Raw genomic sequence first — 19,344 nt, 5'->3', positions numbered from 1 at the left:
TTTGGTTTCAATAATTTACAATTTTTATAGTATTTTGTTTTCTTTTTTTATGTTTATGTTTCTCTTGTATTCAGTGTGAAAAGAAATGAAGAATTCACAGGACAGTATAACAGCCTGAGGGGAAAAAGGGGACATTTCCAATACTTTACTGTCAACAACTCATTTATGTATCAACTTCCTGATGCATATTAGCATTGTTCGGGCAGCAGGGTTTTCCTGGGGAAATGTTGGCTGGATTAATTGCCAAGCCCACTGGCACTAATTGTAAGTACTCATGGCTTCCTGGGGGAGAATGAGCATGTCATTAACTTGGCTGCTAGAAGAGGTGTTCCCATTCCTATCAGTCTCCCATAGGCTTGGGCACTTTTAAACCTATTTTTAGCCCCTTTCTAGTAAGACAATGAAAATTTCTTTCCTAAGAGAAAGAAAAGACATTGAATTAAAGCATCAGGGAGATGCCATCTTCCTTGTCATGGTTTTCGGAAAAACCAGAGACCGCCCATCCCTGGGACTAGCAGTGGTGATGGTAAGAGTTACTCCTTCCATAAATCTGTAGATGAGTGACAGTATGTAGGTGTCTTGCCCTTTCTCTGATGCAGACCAGCTGCTCAGAGAATGGTAGAAAAGGTAATTTTTCTAGTCCTGTTATAAGGAAGCCCCACTGACAGAGGAAAGTGGCTTGTGTAAGTGGCTTGTGTTTGATACTCCACCAAAGCTGAGCCAATGGAGTCTTGAACAAACATGTAACTGAAGAGGACAGGCAGGGAAAGACGGGAAATGAGAGGATGGATTTTTTCTAAGAAATAACCTATCCAGGATTAAAAAAAAAAAAAAAAAAAAAAAAAAAAAAGGATTGTCAAGGAATCTTTACTTACTAGGAACGTAAGGAGGGTTATTGATATCATTAACAGCACATCCAGGATACTGGCCTCTTAAGAAATTGGACGGTTCGTTCATATCCTTTCATAAAGAGTTTGAGACACATGTCAAAAGCCTCATTTTCTTTTTTTAAAAGAAGGGAGGGCAAATATAATGTGACATACAATCCAGATTCCATCATAGTCAAGGACATCCTTAAACTCCAGACACATCTGGGTCCACCATTCAACTGTCCTGGGGTTGGTGAAGTCAGGAAACACCGAGTCTCCCGGGGCCAAAGCCTAGAGTTCACAGATATAACAACTGGTTATCTTCTCATGTCTGTTACACATCTGCTTTATCACTTTGAAGCAGCACTAGAGAAAATACATGAGAGAATTTAATAAACCAACCTTTCCAACAGCAGGAGTTACGCCATCAGAGTTGTTCACCCAGACTCCCATTTCCTCTCCGAGATCGTAAGGTCTGTAAGTGCCTGGTTCTTCATCCTTAGTTACAAAAGGGTCCTGAAAACAGTGATTACACTTCCATTATCGAAATCCCAGGTAACAATTACTTTTCTATTTGTGTATTTTAGAAAAATCTGTATGATGTTCTTAAGGCAGATTGCAATAATATTGGAAGAAAACAGCATTAAAATTTAATAAGAGTTGAGAGCACATAATTTAGGAAAAGTCATTAGAGGTGTGTCATGAGCATTTCTTGTATAAGGCAAAAGTGATGTGAAATTATTAAATACCCTTGTGGGGCTTTTTTTGGATGAGACATGTTCAAATGATTTCTGAGTGGCACTAGATTTTACTTCCCCCCAGCCGAGGTCTCTGCTTGGTAGAGTGGGGTGCCACGCTGGGCATTCCCACCCTTGGACACCTCAAGGTTTCCTCCACGGCAGTCCTCATTCCAGCTGCCTCAGCATCAGCAGCTCAATGCAGGAATAACTAAAACTTCTCAAGGGGCTTGACATTGGGACACATCCAACCTCAAAAGGACCTCATTAACCCTCCCTTGGGATCCAATGTCACACAAGAGCGGTTTGTGCCAGTCTGGTGCAGAGTAACCCAACTCATGCATGCCTGTGGGGCCATATCTCTCTGTTCTCCCCGGGCATGAAGACCACAGCATTTTACACCTCATAGCTCATCCTTGCTGCCCCTTTCACTGCTTGGAGTAGTCACCACCTCTCATTGCTGCCAGTGGCATTGACACCACCGGCTTCTCTGCCTCAGGATGGCCATCAGTAACCACCAAGCTCATCAAAATGGAGCCTAATTTGCTCCTGGGGAAGATCATGGCCCACCATGCCAGTAAGTAATAAAGTTAGAAATACTTTGAGATGCCAGTGACAGGAGAGATACTATTCAACTCTTCTCAGCAGTCGACTGGGACTAAAAGGAGATAAGCACACTTTGCAATATGTCCCTAACTGAGAGCAGCTATCTGCTCTGTGTTATTTAGAACAGAGGAAGATTGCAGCCATTTTAGAAGAAGAGAATTCTTTACTTTTTTCTTAGAAAATGTTATTCCCTCAGGTTCTGCTTAAGGCAAAAAACTTTAAGTTATGAAACACAATGGAGAAAAACACCACTGAAACAATTCTTCCATTCACTTACAGCTTATGCAATAATTTAAGTGAACTTTAATTAAAATATGATGGAAGTCTAACTAATAAACTTCTTAAGACCAAAAAAAAAAAAATCTGTTCCCAAATGGTAAATTTCTTTGAAAACATGTTTTAAATATCATTTTAATACCTAAATTAATTGCCTGATTTACTTGTAAGCCCTCTGATAGCTATAGTCCTGGTGAGGAAAGTCCTGGTGAGTTCCATGCCTCAGAAACAAAAGCCCCTGCTAAATCGCTACCTTAAGTGCAAAATTCTTTTCAACTTTAACCATCTTGCTTCAGCATCAGCTTCATAAAGAGTATAAGTGTCCATTATATTTTTAACTTCTTTAACAGTTTGGCTTTGGAAAAGAGAAAACTGTCCATCTGCAATAATTATCTTATAATTGTGGAGAAGATGCCTCTCAAGGGACGTGAAGGCTGGAAGAAGTCAGCTTAATTAGCTACTCCTAATCCAAACTTCTGCTTTCCTTCAGCTGAAAGGTTATTCCAGTGAATAAATCTAATATATTATGCAGGTTTATTATCGTCCTAAAGAGAACAATACTCTACCGTGCATTCACGGGTTGTTTGTGGGAGAGGAAGTTCATGTCTGTTAAATCTTTCCTAACTCATCTTTTTATCAACTCTTGGAGAGGAGGTGCTGGGCATCCTTAACTCCAACAGACTGCCCTGAGACCTGGGGGTACCCAGCACTTATCCAGACTGATGCACTTCCACCTATAGCCCAAACATAGATTTTGACACACATCTGTAAAAACTAATCTCTGGAAATTTTAGCCTCTACAGCTCATAGAGCTGGACTTTAAAATGTTAAAGCTATCAAGCATTATTTGGAATCATGAATGTGTTGCTAATGACTTTAAAGTAATTTGTCACTCATGTCATTCCTGGCTGTTTCTATTTTTAGTGTGAGTTAATGGAAGGTATGCAAGGTCTTTCATTAAAGCTCCTCTTCGGTAATAATGTTTATCATTTTACATTGTAGTCATTGTTAGTTTTAGAACTTTATTTCTAAAGAATATATTTGTTCTGCCTCAGCTGAAGCATGCACATTATTCAGTGCAATAATGATGGCCAAGTACTGACAGTCTTAGACAAAATTTCCCTTAAATGGAGGTGTCCTCCGAAAGAGATCAGGAGAGAGAACTGCTGAAGGACTGCCTTTAGAGACTCCAGTAATGGGGCCATGCTACTACCAAGGTGACCATAGGCACAGATGCAAGCGTGGAGACCGGGCTTCCTGATGGTGAGGCACCAGCCACCCCAGTGGTGATGGTACAACCGAGTTCAGGGCCCCATCTTCAGGCAGGTTACCGGTGTTAATACTGCTGATTCTCAGGATCTGCACTTTGCTTGTGACCATAGTGGCCTCAGATGAGGAGTACTGAACTCATCTCCCCCAAATCCATTTACTAGAGGTTTTACATGACAGTAAGAGACTGCAGTCAGAGCCCATTTCCTGAAATCATCATGAGGAATCTTCTACACTTGGGCAACTCACTCATTCTCACTCATTAGTGTTGCTACCCAAAGGGAATCTAAATAGAAAATTGTTCTCTCGGTATCAAATTGGATTACACTTGCCTTGATTGCAGTTAGCATGGCTTTGCTGTCACTTGGGAATGAAACCCTCCATTCTGTTCCAGCTCCTGACTCAACTTACGGGAATGCTTTACATCACTAAAGAACACTAACAGTCAGAGTTTGACAGAAGTATCAGCAATAAAGTGAAAATAGAAAACTTCATTATCAGTGACTATATGTCACATTAGCCTTTAAAAAATGAAGAACAAACTGGATCAGCTTTTGCTCTTTTTCACAAGCTTATCCGAAGAACTAGAGCCGAAGATAGTCCTTAGTTACAGGTTAGTGGAAGGAGGAAAGAAGGGCTTCCTATCTGGATTCCCATTACCTCACTGCATGAATTAAGAATTGTTGTTATACTCCTTGCATCTGCCTAAAAGCTGAATTAAAATTTATATAGCGATAGCTCCTTGTGCTGCTCTAATATGCGCCATCTGAGAAACTGAAAGAGCTTTTAAAATGTAGTTGAAGTTAAACTCACAAGTAAGAAGATAACACAGCTCACCCTCTAAACCATGACTGCTTGCCCGTAGCTTCTTACCCAGCAGCAAGCGCAAGATGACTGGAGGCATCCTAACTTTGGTGAAAAAGAAGTGACTACCATGTATTTACTGAAGGGCAAGTGTGTGCATGAGAAGAGCTACCCCAAACTCACAGTATTTGTTGATATATTCATGTCTTGCAAGCTTTTTTGAGATAAACCAACAAATAGGCAGGTGGTATTTAATGTTACAGCTCTAAGATATTAGACAATTTTTAGAGCAGTATTGAGGATACAGGGAGCCTAAACTGCCTAATAGTTGGAAAGAGTCCTCAGTCCTGACAGCACATGCGCTCATCTACCACTTGGTTAGTTATTTACAGTGACGTATACAGTTAATTTTGGACGATCATTGTAGTGAAGTTGCTCTCCATCACAGTGGCTTAGTAATCTGTTACTGTTTAAACTTTGTACCTTGGACCTCCACTGATGGAAACTTTTTTCTGCGGCACCCTGGAGCTTCTCGTGATTTACAGCTACAGAAGAACTATGTAATTGATCACTTGGGTTGTGGGGTTTTGTTAAAGATTCCTAGCAGCAAATGCAATTATACTGCAACAAAGTGAAGATTAGGCCCATAATAAATACAGAGAAGGTATTTTTAATGAAACTACAAAAAAACCCTCCAGCAGGCTGAAGAAAAGCAAACCTCATAAATGTATTTTTAAAAGAAAACTGAAATGGGTATCTGTGGTGCTAACTAGTCCATCCATAGCTGTATGCTAAACTTTAGAAAAATTGTGGAGGAAAAAATAAGGACAGGGATGCACTTCTGACTTAATCTATCTGTTTGAAAAGATAATGTGATTTTTAGATGAGGAAACTGCAGTAGCTCTCAGTTATCTTGACTGCGGTGAGCATCTGATACACCACCACAAGTGAAAGAGGAATTGTCCCACAATTTTGGACTCTGCTATTCAGTCTCTCTTCCCACAAACCTTTCACAGGACCCCCATGGCAAGATGAGGAATGCGGCCCTTATTTTAAAAGGACTGGATCAACTTAGGGCCCAAACATTGGTGGCCTGTCCATTCTTGATTCAGCTGGATTAATTTGTCTCCTTACAAGTATGAGCCACCGATATAATGTAGGTAAATGTGATGCAGAGCTTTGTCATATGAGACATTTTTAGCAGAATTAAGTATTTCTGGCATTCTCCAAACACTGTGGGGGCATCGGCTAGAGCACTGTGAAATCCAGTTTTCTACTACACAGGCAAATGCATTCAAAATGGGGCACGTGTGAGGGAGGGCTACTATAATGAGACCTGAAGACCTCACCTAATAAGAAGAGAATAAAATACTTCAGTGTGTTTAGCCTAGCAGAAAAATCTGAGGGAGAATATGCTTGTTTGAATAAGTATAACAGGAAAGAAAGCATCAGGACCAGAGACTGGTAATTTTTGCTAAATAAGAATAGCAACACCCAAATGAAAGGTGTTAGCTGACCCTTCAGGCTGGAAAATAGATGAATGCAGTTATAGCAAAAAGTCCTGAGAGAAACTCTGTGGGGCTGTCTCCACTTCATTCCCCTGTGGGTCAGCTCAGCCTGATCCATCCCTGATGCATCTGTTGGACTTGTTTGCAGCACCCACTTGGGGAGGTACCCCTGGCCCCGGGCAGCCGGTTCCCTGCTTGGCTCGCCTTGCAGACAGGCAGCTTTATCCTAATGTCTATGTTAAACCTCTTCTGCTGCAATTTAAAGCACTTTTCTTCTTATCCTGTCCTTCGTGGTTATGAAGAACAAATTACACCTCTCTTCTCTGTGGCGATGTTTCACACCCGCGTGCGCTGCTCCAGGTCTCAGCAGTCCCGAGCCTTCCCACCCCAATCCTTCTCAGGCGGTGTGTGACTGCCCCAGCCTGTGCTGGGCTAGGTCTCATGCATCTATCAAAGACTTTAATTGCTGGCCTCCAATTTCCTTGCCACCACTGGCACTCAGCTACTGTGAGAAGAAGTAATTTCAGTGCAAGGACAAGTATGAGAACTTGCTGGAGAAAAGCAGCAGTCTCTGTTGGAAAAACTGATGGGGGAAGATGGATATCTTCAGTTTTCACTTCTGTCCAAATTCATTCATTGGATCATACATCAGTTTTGGTTACAGGTTCAACATATGTTTTCCACCAATTTTCATGCAAACAAAATTCTCTTGTATTAATTTAGGTTAACAGTAAGTATAAGGAAACATTGACTGTAGCCACTAGCTCTCCAGAATGACTATGAGTAGATTTTTTCCACTATTCTACTATTTTTGTGTGTGTATTAAACTCACTTGTTCTTTTTCAGGAAAAGAATTACATTAAAATAATCTTATCGAAACTCAGCCCTAAACAGAGGCAAAATTTCTCATAACTGGGTGGGAAAAAGTGAAAGAAAAATAATGTTATGGTACAGAGATGGTGCTGGTACACAGATATCTGATAAATGCAACACATTTAAATATGAAATCTGTGATAAATTGTTCTTCAGCTCTTCTCAACAAATGACAAAAATGGAAAATCTGCTATAATAGCATGCATGCATTAGCACCTAGATACTGCTATGAACACTATACTGCAAATAGTTCTTATAAATGGGGAAATAATTAGCAACACCGTTAATTTACCAGAATCACGACATTGTGCATTCCTTCCCTCTTCAGCTGTTGAAGGTACTCTGGCAGATCTGCATAATTCACTTTATCATAAGTAAAGTCCAGGCGACGTTCCATGTAGTCGATGTCAAGGTGCTGGACATCCTAAACATTTTTTAAGTAAACAATACATGAGTACTGCATCCAGCTCTGGAGTCCTCAGCACCAGAGAGACATGGACCTGTTGGAGCAGCTGCAGAGGAGGGCCACAAGAATGACCAGAGGGATGGAACACCTCTCCTGTGAATAAAGGCTGCTGTTTAACAATACTTAAAGGGGGTTTATAAGAATGATGGGGACAAACTTTTTAGCAGGGCCTGTTGCGATAGGACAAGGGGTAATGGTTTTAAACTAAAGGAGGGTAGATTCAGACTAGATATAAGGAAGACATTTTTTACACTGATGGCAGTGAAACACTGGAACGGGCTACCCAGAGAGGTGGCAGGTGCCCCATTCCTGGAAACATTCAAGGCCATGTTGGACGGGGCTCTGAGCAACCTGATGTAGTTGAAGATGTCCCTGCTCATGACAGGGGGGTTGGATTAGATGACCTTTAAAGGTTCCTTCCAGTGCAAACTATTCTATGATTCTATGATTGAAGTATTTGATACAGAAAATCAGAACATATGCAACTGCATTTCAACGTAACTAATGTACAAAATGAAACCTCAGAGATCAGCTGTAAGTATTGTAAATAATTGTCAGGCCAAATTCAGCTCCTATAAACTTTCATGGTAGCAATGGACAAAATGGAAATGAAGGAGTCCTAGTTTAGCAGCTGTTTGGCAGTTATATGCATTAGAAGTACCATAATTTATCTTTAAAATGCTAACACCTCATGCTGCATAACAGTAAATCCACAGCAGAATTGCCTGCTATGCAGCCAAGCGCAGCACTTAAACCTCATATTCAAAGCCTGCTTTAAATATTCTTTTAAGCATTATAAAGATATTACATGCAAAACCACTACATAAGATTATCAGCATCCTTTTATTCTGTAATTCGCTTTGTAGAATAATCAGTCTTCCTCTATTATGATTTTATTCATCTCACTTTGGATTGAAAAATTCATACTTACGTATGGGATGTCATAGTAGTGCATGCGATTGACGGTTTTCTTTAAAACATCAATGCTGCCATAACCCCATCTGGAGAGATGAAATCCCAGAGACCAGTAGGCAGGCATGTGTGGGCGTCCAATGGCCTACAGCAGGCATGAGGAATACAGAAATGCAAAGGGTGAGATGAAGATTTTGAAGAGAAAAGTTATTCTGAAACACCAAAAAGTTCAGGGCATGGGTATCACGCTCTCATGAAATACCCTTTCCTGTCTCAGAACAGCTCGCTGTACAGTATGCTTGGCTTCAAAAAAGCACTTCTCCTTATGGACCCTTGTCCTGAGCAGAGGCTGAGTGACACCCACACTGAGCATCACTTGTAAGAATATCCCAGTGGAAGACAAGACACGGTGTATAAAACGCAGGCTAACATGACATAAGGGTCTCTCTGAGGTCTCAGCCTCTGCACAGCAGCACGTGCCTTCCCTTCCGCAGCGCACACTAGTGGAAACCTCGCACCGCCTGACTCATGCCAACATTACAAACCCTTTGGTCAACAGCAGGCAAATCTCTGATGTTAATTTCTCTTGCCACAGCCAGCTGAACCAACTCATCGAGAGTCTGACGTTTATTTGAGCTTTCTGAAGTTTTAATTGTATTTACACACCACCCTGATGAAATTCAGCTACTTGTGACTGACTGCTTTTCCTGGCCCACGGTGTTGGGTTGCCAGGCATTGACAAACCTCTTCAAGGTCAGAGTTACTGTTTGGTCCTGAAATTTTCAGCTGAAAAATGAGGTAATGAGTTAAATACGATTTTATAAATATTTAATTTCCACTGGTTCTACATAATCCAGCTGTAAATTGCATGAGGAAACTCAATGGAGAGCACAGGGGAGTGAGACATCCCACTCTGCTTCCCCAGTGAGAGCTGCTCTGGCAACCCGGGACAAGTAGTGAGTAACCACCATGTGTCTGTTCCACAAATAAGCTGAAATCTGGTGTTGCCTCATTAGTACACACTGGTGTTTTCTGGGGTACATCTCTTGAAATCCTTACTCCCGTTTATAAGCAGTTAGATCCCATGAAATTGGATCCTTCATTCAGTATTTCTAACATCCTTGCAGGCAATACATGAAAATGAAGTAGCTAGTAAGCACCCATGACTTATTAATCAGTTGCAGCTATTGACTCCCTTTGGCTAAATAACTATTCCTCCCTTATTTCCTGATGGATCTCCATATATAGGTAATTATGCTAAGAAGTTAATAAGAACAAAACTTGCATGTTGGCAGCTAAACCCCATATAATTTAATTAAATAAAACGAGGCACTCCTGGCACTCTTATCTATTGCATTGCTAAGCTCTCTAGAGATCGCAATGCACAAAGGCACATCTTCCCGAGAAAAGTCCAGAGGAGAGCCACTAAATTGGTCAGAGGGCTGGAACACCTCCCCTATAAGGACAGGCTGAAAGAGTTGGAGTTGTTCAGCCTGGAGGAAAGAAGGCTCCAAGGAGACCTAATAGCAGCCTTTCAGTACCTGAAGGGGGCCTACAGGAGAGATGGGGAGGCACTCTTTATCAGGGAGTGTAGTGAGAGGACAAGGGGTAACGGGTATAAGGTGAAAGAGGGTAGATTCAGACTAGACATTAGGAAGAAATTTTTCACTGTGAGGGTGGTGAGACACTGGAACAGGCTGCCCAGAGAAGCTGTGGATGCCCCATCCCTGGAGGTGTTCAAGGCCAGGCTGGATGAGGCTTTGAGCAACCTGGGCTAGTGGAGGGTGTCCCTGCCCATCGCAGAGGGGTTGGAACTTGATGATCTTTAAGGTCCTTTCCAACCCAAACCATTCTATGATTCTATTTTCTCCAGTAAGAGTCTGACCCGGGAAAGTAATGCTGAACTTGAAATTGCTCTAAAATATGTCACAGATGTTAGAGCTGGTGGGATGTGCGAACTGCACTGGACAGAAAAACAGATGTAGGAGAGAAGCCCAGAAAAGCAGGGGATATTTTAAAGTGCCTGAGCTGGGGGAACACACAGGGTAAATTGCTTCCAAATGAGAATGGCTTGTGGACAGACAGGTGAACTGTAAGCACCAAGCATTACAGATTTGGCTACACAGTGTGCTTTTGCTTGTAGGGATGCTGCTATCTCACCTAAGAAAAACCATGAGGAGGTCAGAACAACTGGTGAAGTTAATGATTTGAGTCCCTCCAGGAGGGATGCGCTGGCTGAGCAGCACAGCTGCCCTGTACACCTCCTACTCGTCCCATTCCACCAGGCTTAACTCACTTCACCCTCCACAACACCTACTTCAACCTCCACCTTAGCTGGAGGCTAAGCCCTTGGGAGGAACCAGGAGCAGCTACCCAGCAGCACGGTGCTGACACAGCAGCACGGTGCTGACAGAGCCACACTAAGGCTTCGCTGCGCCCTCGCCGGGAGAGGCTCTGCACAGACAGAGATTGCCTCCAACTATGCAGGGGGAGGCCAGTGGGCAGAGAGACCCCGTTGCCACTATGGTGCAGTCTCGTCTGGTTACATGTGACGTTGGTTATTTCCAGCTTGTGCAGATGTGCGTGATCCCCCAGACCATCCTTTGAGTTCTGCTGGGGTTTCCCATGGAGAGCTGAATGGGGTGCCATGGCTCGGGACAGTCTCCTGGACACCTTGTGAACTGGCACTGAGGTGTCCCACAGAGCACAGCAAGCCTCAGGGCGAGAAGTCTGCTTCTCCATCACAACTGCACTCGCCATATTGAGGATAAATTAATCTGAGGAGACAGCAGAGCTTGTTTTAGCCCAGCCAATGCTGCAAGATGAGCTCCATGAAGCCTACCACTCTGTGCTCCTGAAGTAGCTGCACATTTTGCCCTTGCTGTCTCTACTGTAAACAGAGTGACCTCTAAAAACAGGGTTTAAAAGACAGACCAAAACAAAAGAACTACTTAAAGAAACAAAATGTTTTGTGCACAGGCTTCTCTCCTTGGACAAGAGTAAGGGGAAAACCAGTGATATTAATCCTACTGCTGAATACAGAGCCCAGTGCACTGGCAGGATGTGTGCTTGGTGCAGCACCCAGCACTGCAGTGAGGAGTGCGCCACTGCCTCTCCCCAGGTGGGCTGGGAAACAGGAGCTGCCACAGGGCTGACCAGCCTGGGCAGAGGCAGCAGGAACTGCCAGGCAGCCCTGCTCCGGCTTCTGCAATGTGCCAGCTTGCTCCCAGCTAAGGACAGCCTGGGACACTGTCAATACAATGAGGTGCACAACCTTCTGCCCATGGGTCCTGTCGAGCACCCAGGTGAATGCCAGTGGAGCTGGAGGTGGAGCTCTGGCCACCAGCATGCCACCCAGGGTGCTTCCAAAGGGCCATGTCCCCAGCGCTGGGGTTTTCTGCCGTTCAGCTGCAGGCCCTTGTGCAATGGTGCTGTCTTATCTGTGGACCCCAGGGCTGCCCCGCAGTGAGGTGGTATTTTATGACAGCTTCCCTTGAGGAGTTTGGGTTTACAGCTGAACAAACTGAAGAAAATACACCTTGCAAGCAAGATATGAAGTTTTAAAGCAATTAGTTCCCCAGGTTCACCGGGCTGGCGCATCTATGGTGAGCTTAATTGAAATCAGCAGAACATTTGAAGAGGAAGGATGAAAACAGGACAGCTGGGAAAACAAATGTTCTTTTTTCTAATTATGCTGTGGACTCTCTCTAATGGATCCCCCTGAAGCTTCCTGATAAAGTAACTGACATATGGTACCTACTTGCAGATTGATCAGCAGAGGCAGGGATGTAATTTTGCAAACCTGAAAACTCATGTTTGATTTGATATATATTTAGGATCTAGTTAATTCATATAGGTTGCATTCTGCATACAAATGATCATAAAATGCAGTAGGCAGAGAAAGCCTGCTTGGCAAAATTGAATCCTATAGAATCAGAAAAGGTAAATGAGGTATGGCAAGGGAACTGAGGGAGGAAAACATAAAAAGTGCAGAAACAGCAAACATATGGGGTATCCAAACTGAGAAAAAATAAATGTGAAGATACAGTAGTGCAAAAGCAGAAAAAAAAAAATAGATCCTATTTTCTGTACCACAATTCCTCCTGCACTTGGTTCTTAAATAACTCCTGGTGTTGTTTAATAAATTCACTGTTAGTTTTTCCAGGTTTACATAACTTCGCATTATGTAAATTTTTTTTTCACGTTTTTTCAGATGCACCTGAGACCTGATGAATCTAGGAGTTACCCTGGAAGTGTTTTGCAGTAAAAACAAAGTTGAGTGAAAACATATATACCCAGCAGCTAAAATCTGTGCCCAGGGAGCAGGTGATGTCTATTCACTTTCCCTGTGCTGGGTTATTGGATAAATAACATTATTACCATGAGCATCAAGCATATCAACCAAGTTTTAAATGCTATATAGTAACTCACAATCCTATTCTACTAACACTGTGACCAAAGACTTTGATGTGAGAAAGGCAGCTGAACAGTTATACCCTATTCATACAGGCCGTAAAGAGAGATGATACTCTTCCGACACTTACAAAGGAGCTGAAATTTCCAGCAATGCAGGTACAGGGGCTCAACATGAATGATTGCTAATCTTGCACCCTAATTTGCCATATAAAATTACTCTTGAAGCTTGATATATGCTTAAATTTCCTTTCTTTAAGGAAGAGCTGTAGGCGGAAACTATAAAAATCTGGGCTAATGCTCTGGATTTAGACATAGAAATAGTGTGTTTGGATAGTCACACAACGGCTAAATTACACAAGTGCTCCTATGGCCCAGATATCTGTATCCAGCTCATCCCCTATGGCTGAGGCAGGCAGGTGAGTGCTGTGGGCACCTAGTCAGGCAGGGGGTAACCTTCACTCTAAGTCTATGAACAGAAGTTGAACTTTGTTTTAGGAGAGCAAGAAGAAAGGCCATGCAACAGCTGAACCATTAGGAAGATGCTCACAACCTCAGGACTCTCAAAATTTTAAGGATTTTCAATGCCAAAGTCTTCAAACCTTGTTCTTTGCTGCACAAACACTTATCAGCTGCATAGGCTTTCTCAGAGAACCCAAGATTCAGCTGCGAGACTCTCACTGAATCATCTGTTATAAACTGTAGGTACAAGCAGGTTCCCCATGTTACCTCTTAAAGAGGAGGTTGGACAAGAGACCTCCTGAGGTCCCTTCCATCCAGCACTATCCTATAGCTCTTTAAGGAGGAAGTAAACCAGCAATTTGCTCTAAGAACAGAATTAGGAGACACGCAGTATACTTTCTTAAAATTTGTCATCAGATAATTTGTGACAAAGTAACAAATTCTTGGTGTTCACTACACCCACCAGCTGTTACATGTCCATTTGTTGAACTGTAACTTTCCCAAGTGTCTTCTTATGGAGCTCATACGCTACTGCTGTGCAACGTTACTCTGTCCCGAAAGGCCACCAGTGGACTTGGCAATGGTGGCCTGGTATCAGGTCTGGCTGTAGAACCTCACCTAGGCTCAGGTCAGTGGCTGAGTTCTTTAGCTTATTACTGCTTTTTCCCATTCTCCTGCAAACCAAGGTGGTTGCCACAAAAAGTGAGATTTGTGTTATATAACTGTTCTGCACACCAGACCTCTTCTGTAGTAGGAGATAAGTGTGATTACTGTCAAATATATATATATAGCTGTGGCAGGACTGTCTCTGATGTGCCAGGAGCAGCACTCCTCACAGCCAGGCTCAGGGACAGGAGGGAGCAAAAGAATCGAGATGGAGATTTCTTCTTCCCATCACGTGATGCTCAGCACACACCTGATAGCCCCTGTCACTGCTATCCACTGCTATCCACATCCACTGGTAGGATACATCCTACAGCCCATATCTGCTCTGTACAAGACACAGCAGTGGGGACAGGGCCACCAGCATTCAGCCCTCTGCTCTCTTCCCACTCCCTGTGTCACCCTTGGAGCCCATTTAAAGCAGATTAGCCTGGGCCAGGCTGGCACCCGGGGCCACCATGGCTTTCACTGCCACCTGTCCTCACCCTGAGGATGCACGGAGCAGCTGGTGGCCCTGGCACGGCACCTGCAATCATTCCTGATCACCACACAGGGAGACCTGCTCCTGGCATAGCCCAGCTACCCCAAGCTGTCCATACAGCAGTGGCTCTGGGCAAGAGCCTGTAAGCCACCCCCAGGTGCTGGCAGCAACCTGGAGAGGTGCATGGGGAAAGCTTGCATACTCCAGAGACCCAGTAAAGAGCTTCATTACAGAGCTGCCCTAACTCACTGTTTTGGAGGGAGGTGCATAAAAGCACTGAGCAGAGCTCAGCTCCTAAATCTTCCACAGCAACAAGGACAGTGGGGGCCAGGGGAGTTGCCCACGTCTTGAAGTGGCACTGAAGGCAACAGCACCAAATGTTTGAGAAAGGTAGGGAGCACTTTGCTCTGTACCACTGGGTCCATCCTGCAGAGGATGGAATGGGAGGTCCCTGCAAAAAGCCCCGTGCAGTGACTTTGGGCAGGTGCTTGCAGAGGTGGGAGGCAGGTACCATTCCCCTAAGGAGCTCAATGCAGCAGGGCAGCCTCACCCCACCAGTCCCCCACAGCTGGGAGTTCCCAAACACTGCTTCCAAGAGGGGACCCATGCAAACAGCCGAGAAAGCTGAGGGGTGGTGCTGAGCAGTGCCCTGCAGACATCGGTCACACTGCTCCCTTCCACCCCCTCTCCTTCTCCAGGGCATGAAAATGACCATGCAGGAGAGTCCTCTCAGTGTGACAGAAAATACAATTGAAAAATTAAATATTTTCTGTCTCTTTCACCTTCCCACATATCTGGTAGATGAAAGCCAAATCATTACCCTAGAGACTAATAATATGGTAGTTGTAACATTTGCGATGTGGGAATTTCAGGATGTTTACTGAAGAAGTTATTATTTCACTGTGAAATTGCTACCATGCGTTCTTTAAGATTCCCTAGAGAGCTGAGTGCAAGCTCAAAGAATACAGAACAGGGGATTTTTTGTCCTGGCACGTGACGTGTCTAGTTAGGAGACACCCACCAGCTCCCCTTTACCTTGTTTTTTTCACTCCAGCTCCATTTCCGGAGAGGCAGGGGTGGAAAGTGAGCTGCCAGTACCCATCAGCTGGGGAGTGAGAATTCTATCATTTTATTTTCAGCTGCTGGCCACCTGCTAAGCCACAGAAATGCTGCCTTCAAACACCAGTGAAAGACTTTGAAAAGAAATGGGAATGGCTCTAATCTCCATCGCACTGCCGCAGCGACTCCCCTGAAATAGGTGCTTTCATTGCAGGGATCACAAAGCTGTGGCTAGGAGGAGAGTCTCTTTACTTTGTTTGTTTGGGGTTGTTTTTTTTTTTTTTTTTTGGTTGGTTGGTTGACAATGTATAAGTTCAAAACCCAGTTTGCTGGTTGGTCTGTGGCACCGGAGTTGGATGTGGCTGGTGGGGAGGACACGCAGAGGGAGCCAGAAACTACTCTGAGTGACAGAGCAATCGCTCCTGCTGCAGGATGCGGAGGGGCACCAGCAGCCTCCCACCTCTCTGGGAGGCACCACCTGAACGTCTGCTTGGAAAGGAAGGAAAACAGAACTCAGCAATACCTTCCTTCTGGGCTAAAACCTCATTTTCCCTTGGTCCAAACCACAGTATTTCAGTTCCCATTTCAGGCACTTTAAAAGAAGGCACACCTGGGATATGGAGGCTTTAAAAAGCCAGGAAAGATAAAATGTTTGCTGAAAGTCAGACCTCAGGCCTCTTGGTGGGATGGCAGAGGGGAAGTTAGAGCCTGTGCACATCTCACTGTGAGCTCCTGCTGCCCGGCTCCAGGACACCCTACTGCAGGCTGCCCAGCACCTCCAGTTAGAGCTCCATCCTCAGGCTCTGCCCCCATGAATTCCCCTTGTCACAGTGACACACCCCTTCTCAGGGGTGTTCCACACTCTTTTTAGGCTTGGCATGGGTTTTTTTATGTACAGAGCTTGGTTCTGAGGTGTCAATTTTTTGTGCAAGGGCCCAGTTAATGCATGACCTGGCATTTGTTGACCAGGAAGAACATGCTACCTACTACTTTTTTCTAGGTGGCTCTCACTGGATAAGAGTTGCATGTACCCTCCCAAAACAGCTATTTGGATGTGTAATTTCAGTTCTTTTGAAAAAAATGGGCAATTGGAAAGCAAGTAGTTATGCTCTTTGAGACAGCAGTAAATATGTTTTTTTCCACATAAATGCTCTCCAGTGCAATTACATGGGTTTTCAACGGTAAAAACCAGAGTGACAGCTCCAAAATCAACAAGAAATTCCACTGGCAAATAAAGGCTTGAAGCCTTTGAAGTCATTCAACATCTCTAAAGACCAGCAGATGTAAAGTTCCCAAACATTCCCACCTGTGCTCTGCCTAGGTTGTTTTCTCCATGCAGAGTGTCAAAACAGTTATGGTCATGTAGTGAAGACTGTAAAACTATCACGTACCAGAGAAGAGTAAGATTGGACAAATTCTGCACTACCTGCTGATACCACCAGACACTGATGGGAGTTTGTTCCAGGATGCTCCCCTGTGTGCCATATACACTAACCTCTGTGTACTGCTGAATTACATTTTCAGGAGTTGGTCCAAGGAAGACATAGAAGTCAAGGATCCCTCCAATAGTTCGGAAAGTTAGGGATGGGTTTGGACTCAGAGAAACATCTGAAAGGTAAAAAAAAGGTTCTCAGTACAAACTAGCTCTATACCACGGGTGGGAATGGTTCAAAGCTGCATCAGGGAACGTTCAGACTTGACACTAGGAAGCATTTCTTTACCGAGAGGGTGGTCAAACACAGAACAGGCTTCCTAGAGAGGTGGTCGATGCCCCAAACCTGTCAGTGTTTAAGAGGCATTTGGACAATGACCCTAATAACATGCTTTAACTTTTGGTCAGTCCTGAAGTGGTCAGGCAGTTGGACTAGATGATCATTGTAGGTCCCTTCCAACTGAACTATCATCCTCTCCTCGATGCATGCACATTTGGCTCTTCTGTGCACAAATGTATCCCCAGGCAGAGGTGGCTACACATTCAATTCACTACTCAATGCCTTGTGGATGTGATCAGATGAGCAAACAGGACCTGTACGTAGGCTAGAAGTTGTCCAGTGTTTCTGTAACTTCCACTTTCAGACTGGCATTGTTCAGCAATAAATCACAGAAACTCACACAGAGCAGATTGCACAGATCCTTTTGTCTCAATTTCCTTTACACAAAAAGGAACCACAAGCTTGTGTTTAGGGTTCCTCTATGCTATTTTAGTCTTCGTATTGGAAGTCATTGCCTGCCAAGGAAAACTGATTTTATAGACTGAGTGGAGATTCTCCTTTTCTGAAATTATACCACTGGATTAATACAGTAAGGTGACCATGGCAACGCACAAAACTATTCTCCACAGACAGAAGACAGGACTAACCTAAATTGATTTCATTTATGCCAATCCCAGAGGAAATTTCTTCCACCTTCTCTTTCCTCTATCTATTTTTTTAAAAAAATTAGTCATATATTTTCACTGAAAATACCTTACCTAGTTAAACAGTTATTCTAATGAAAACCCTTTGAAAACTTCATAGTAATTGCTGGAACCTCAGTTATGGAATGGTGACTCATATTTGTACCACATTGAAAAGGCTATCAGTAAAACAGTTTATTATACTTACTAATTACCATCTTTCTATATACCTTGTGCATTGGAGTTGAGAAGGAGAACACCATGTGCGTTGGAGTCGGCTTCTACACACATATAGAAAGGGTGAACTCCATAGAGGTTGGCAAATGGCTGAAACATAAGCAGCACATTAGGTATGGCTTGATTTTTCAATTTTTCACCATTTTTGTCAGCTAGGTACTATGCAAGGAGAAGGAAACAAATTCATTCATAGTAAGAGGCTTGTTTTGAAAGGTTGGGGATTTTCTTATCTGAAGTGGTGCAAAGTCAAATTGATAGCAGAGGTTTTTTTTGTGCCTCAACACAGTTCTTATTAGTCACTCCTAGTTAGACCCCATATTCTGCAAAACCCTCTAAAACGACATGGAGAAGGAATACTTTGCTAGTTAAAATAGACTCATCAACCACTGACCCCAGTTTAGCCAAACATCTAATGAGCCCTGCTGAAGTCCATCGTGTTTGAATGAACAGGGATTGATCCAACATGAAACGAAATACTTTCCTGAACCAGGATATTGGCACACAAAACACCTTTTCCTGAAAACTAACTTCACTGTGAGAAAGCTTCTGATGAAAGGTTTCAAAGTCCCCTCAAAATTACTCACAGCTTTATAATTTAATTAAAACTTATGACACCTGCAAAACCTGTGACGTTCTGTGTTTGCCATTGATTCACATCAGCAGTGTTACCATACAGAGAGAGGCGCTCCCTCAGCAAAGTTGTATCTCGCCATCTCCTTTTTGTGAGGCAAGTTCAGGACAAAGTGTTGCATGAAATGAATTACCTTTGGTGCCTGTTTATGCCATAGGTAATGAAGTCCATGCTGTGCTTGAAGGATGGGTGCTCATGTTCACCAAACCCGTACACCGAAGTGGATGGCACAGTAGTTGTGATCTGAAGATACTGGTTGGAGAAAAGCAGATCAACCAGGGGACTGTCCCACCTGCGACAGACAGAGAAAGACATGATTAGTTTGCTTATCTTTTGTATGAGTAATTTTAAATTCATATCTGGTTATTTATACTTTTTTCCTATATTTTGGAGAGTAACAATATTAAAAAAACATTAAATTCTATGCATGCCTCTAACATGCTTAACCTAACACACAATAAACTGATCCTGCAATGGCTGCAGACATCTCATCTACTTATACAATAAAATGCATCAGTACAGTTTTGAAAAGAACAACTAAAATAAGAGAAGACACTATCTATAATCCTAGTACCAAAATAAGTGGTTGCTTATGCTATTTCTATGACTACCAAGGGGGCAGGCTAAAAATTGTTATTATGCAGTGGGGTTCAGAATTCTTAATGAGAACAACATTTAGTTGT

At 43.3% G+C, this 19,344-nt stretch overlaps 1 protein-coding gene across 1 annotated transcript in view; it reads right to left on the bottom strand.

The window, feature by feature from the left end:
- Positions 1-18,953, bottom strand: part of LOC104466736 (sucrase-isomaltase, intestinal-like) — a gene marked incomplete at both ends in the record, with an annotated part of 42,001 nt that extends 23,048 nt beyond the window's left edge. The window contains 10 exon segments of the mRNA XM_010080265.1: positions 876-960; positions 1,044-1,160; positions 1,272-1,385; positions 7,235-7,366; positions 8,340-8,465; positions 16,894-17,006; positions 18,024-18,120; positions 18,795-18,819; positions 18,821-18,841; positions 18,843-18,953. Of these exon segments, the coding sequence (XP_010078567.1) occupies positions 876-960; positions 1,044-1,160; positions 1,272-1,385; positions 7,235-7,366; positions 8,340-8,465; positions 16,894-17,006; positions 18,024-18,120; positions 18,795-18,819; positions 18,821-18,841; positions 18,843-18,953 (941 nt within the window).
- Positions 18,954-19,344: the final 391 nt, after the last annotated feature.

Source organism: Pterocles gutturalis, unplaced genomic scaffold (genome assembly GCF_000699245.1).
Source record: "Pterocles gutturalis isolate BGI_N339 unplaced genomic scaffold, ASM69924v1 scaffold13166, whole genome shotgun sequence".
Lineage (NCBI taxonomy): Eukaryota > Metazoa > Chordata > Aves > Pterocliformes > Pteroclidae > Pterocles > Pterocles gutturalis.
The sequence above is the reverse complement of the archived record's forward strand: the minus strand, read 5'-3'. Positions and strand labels throughout refer to the sequence as shown.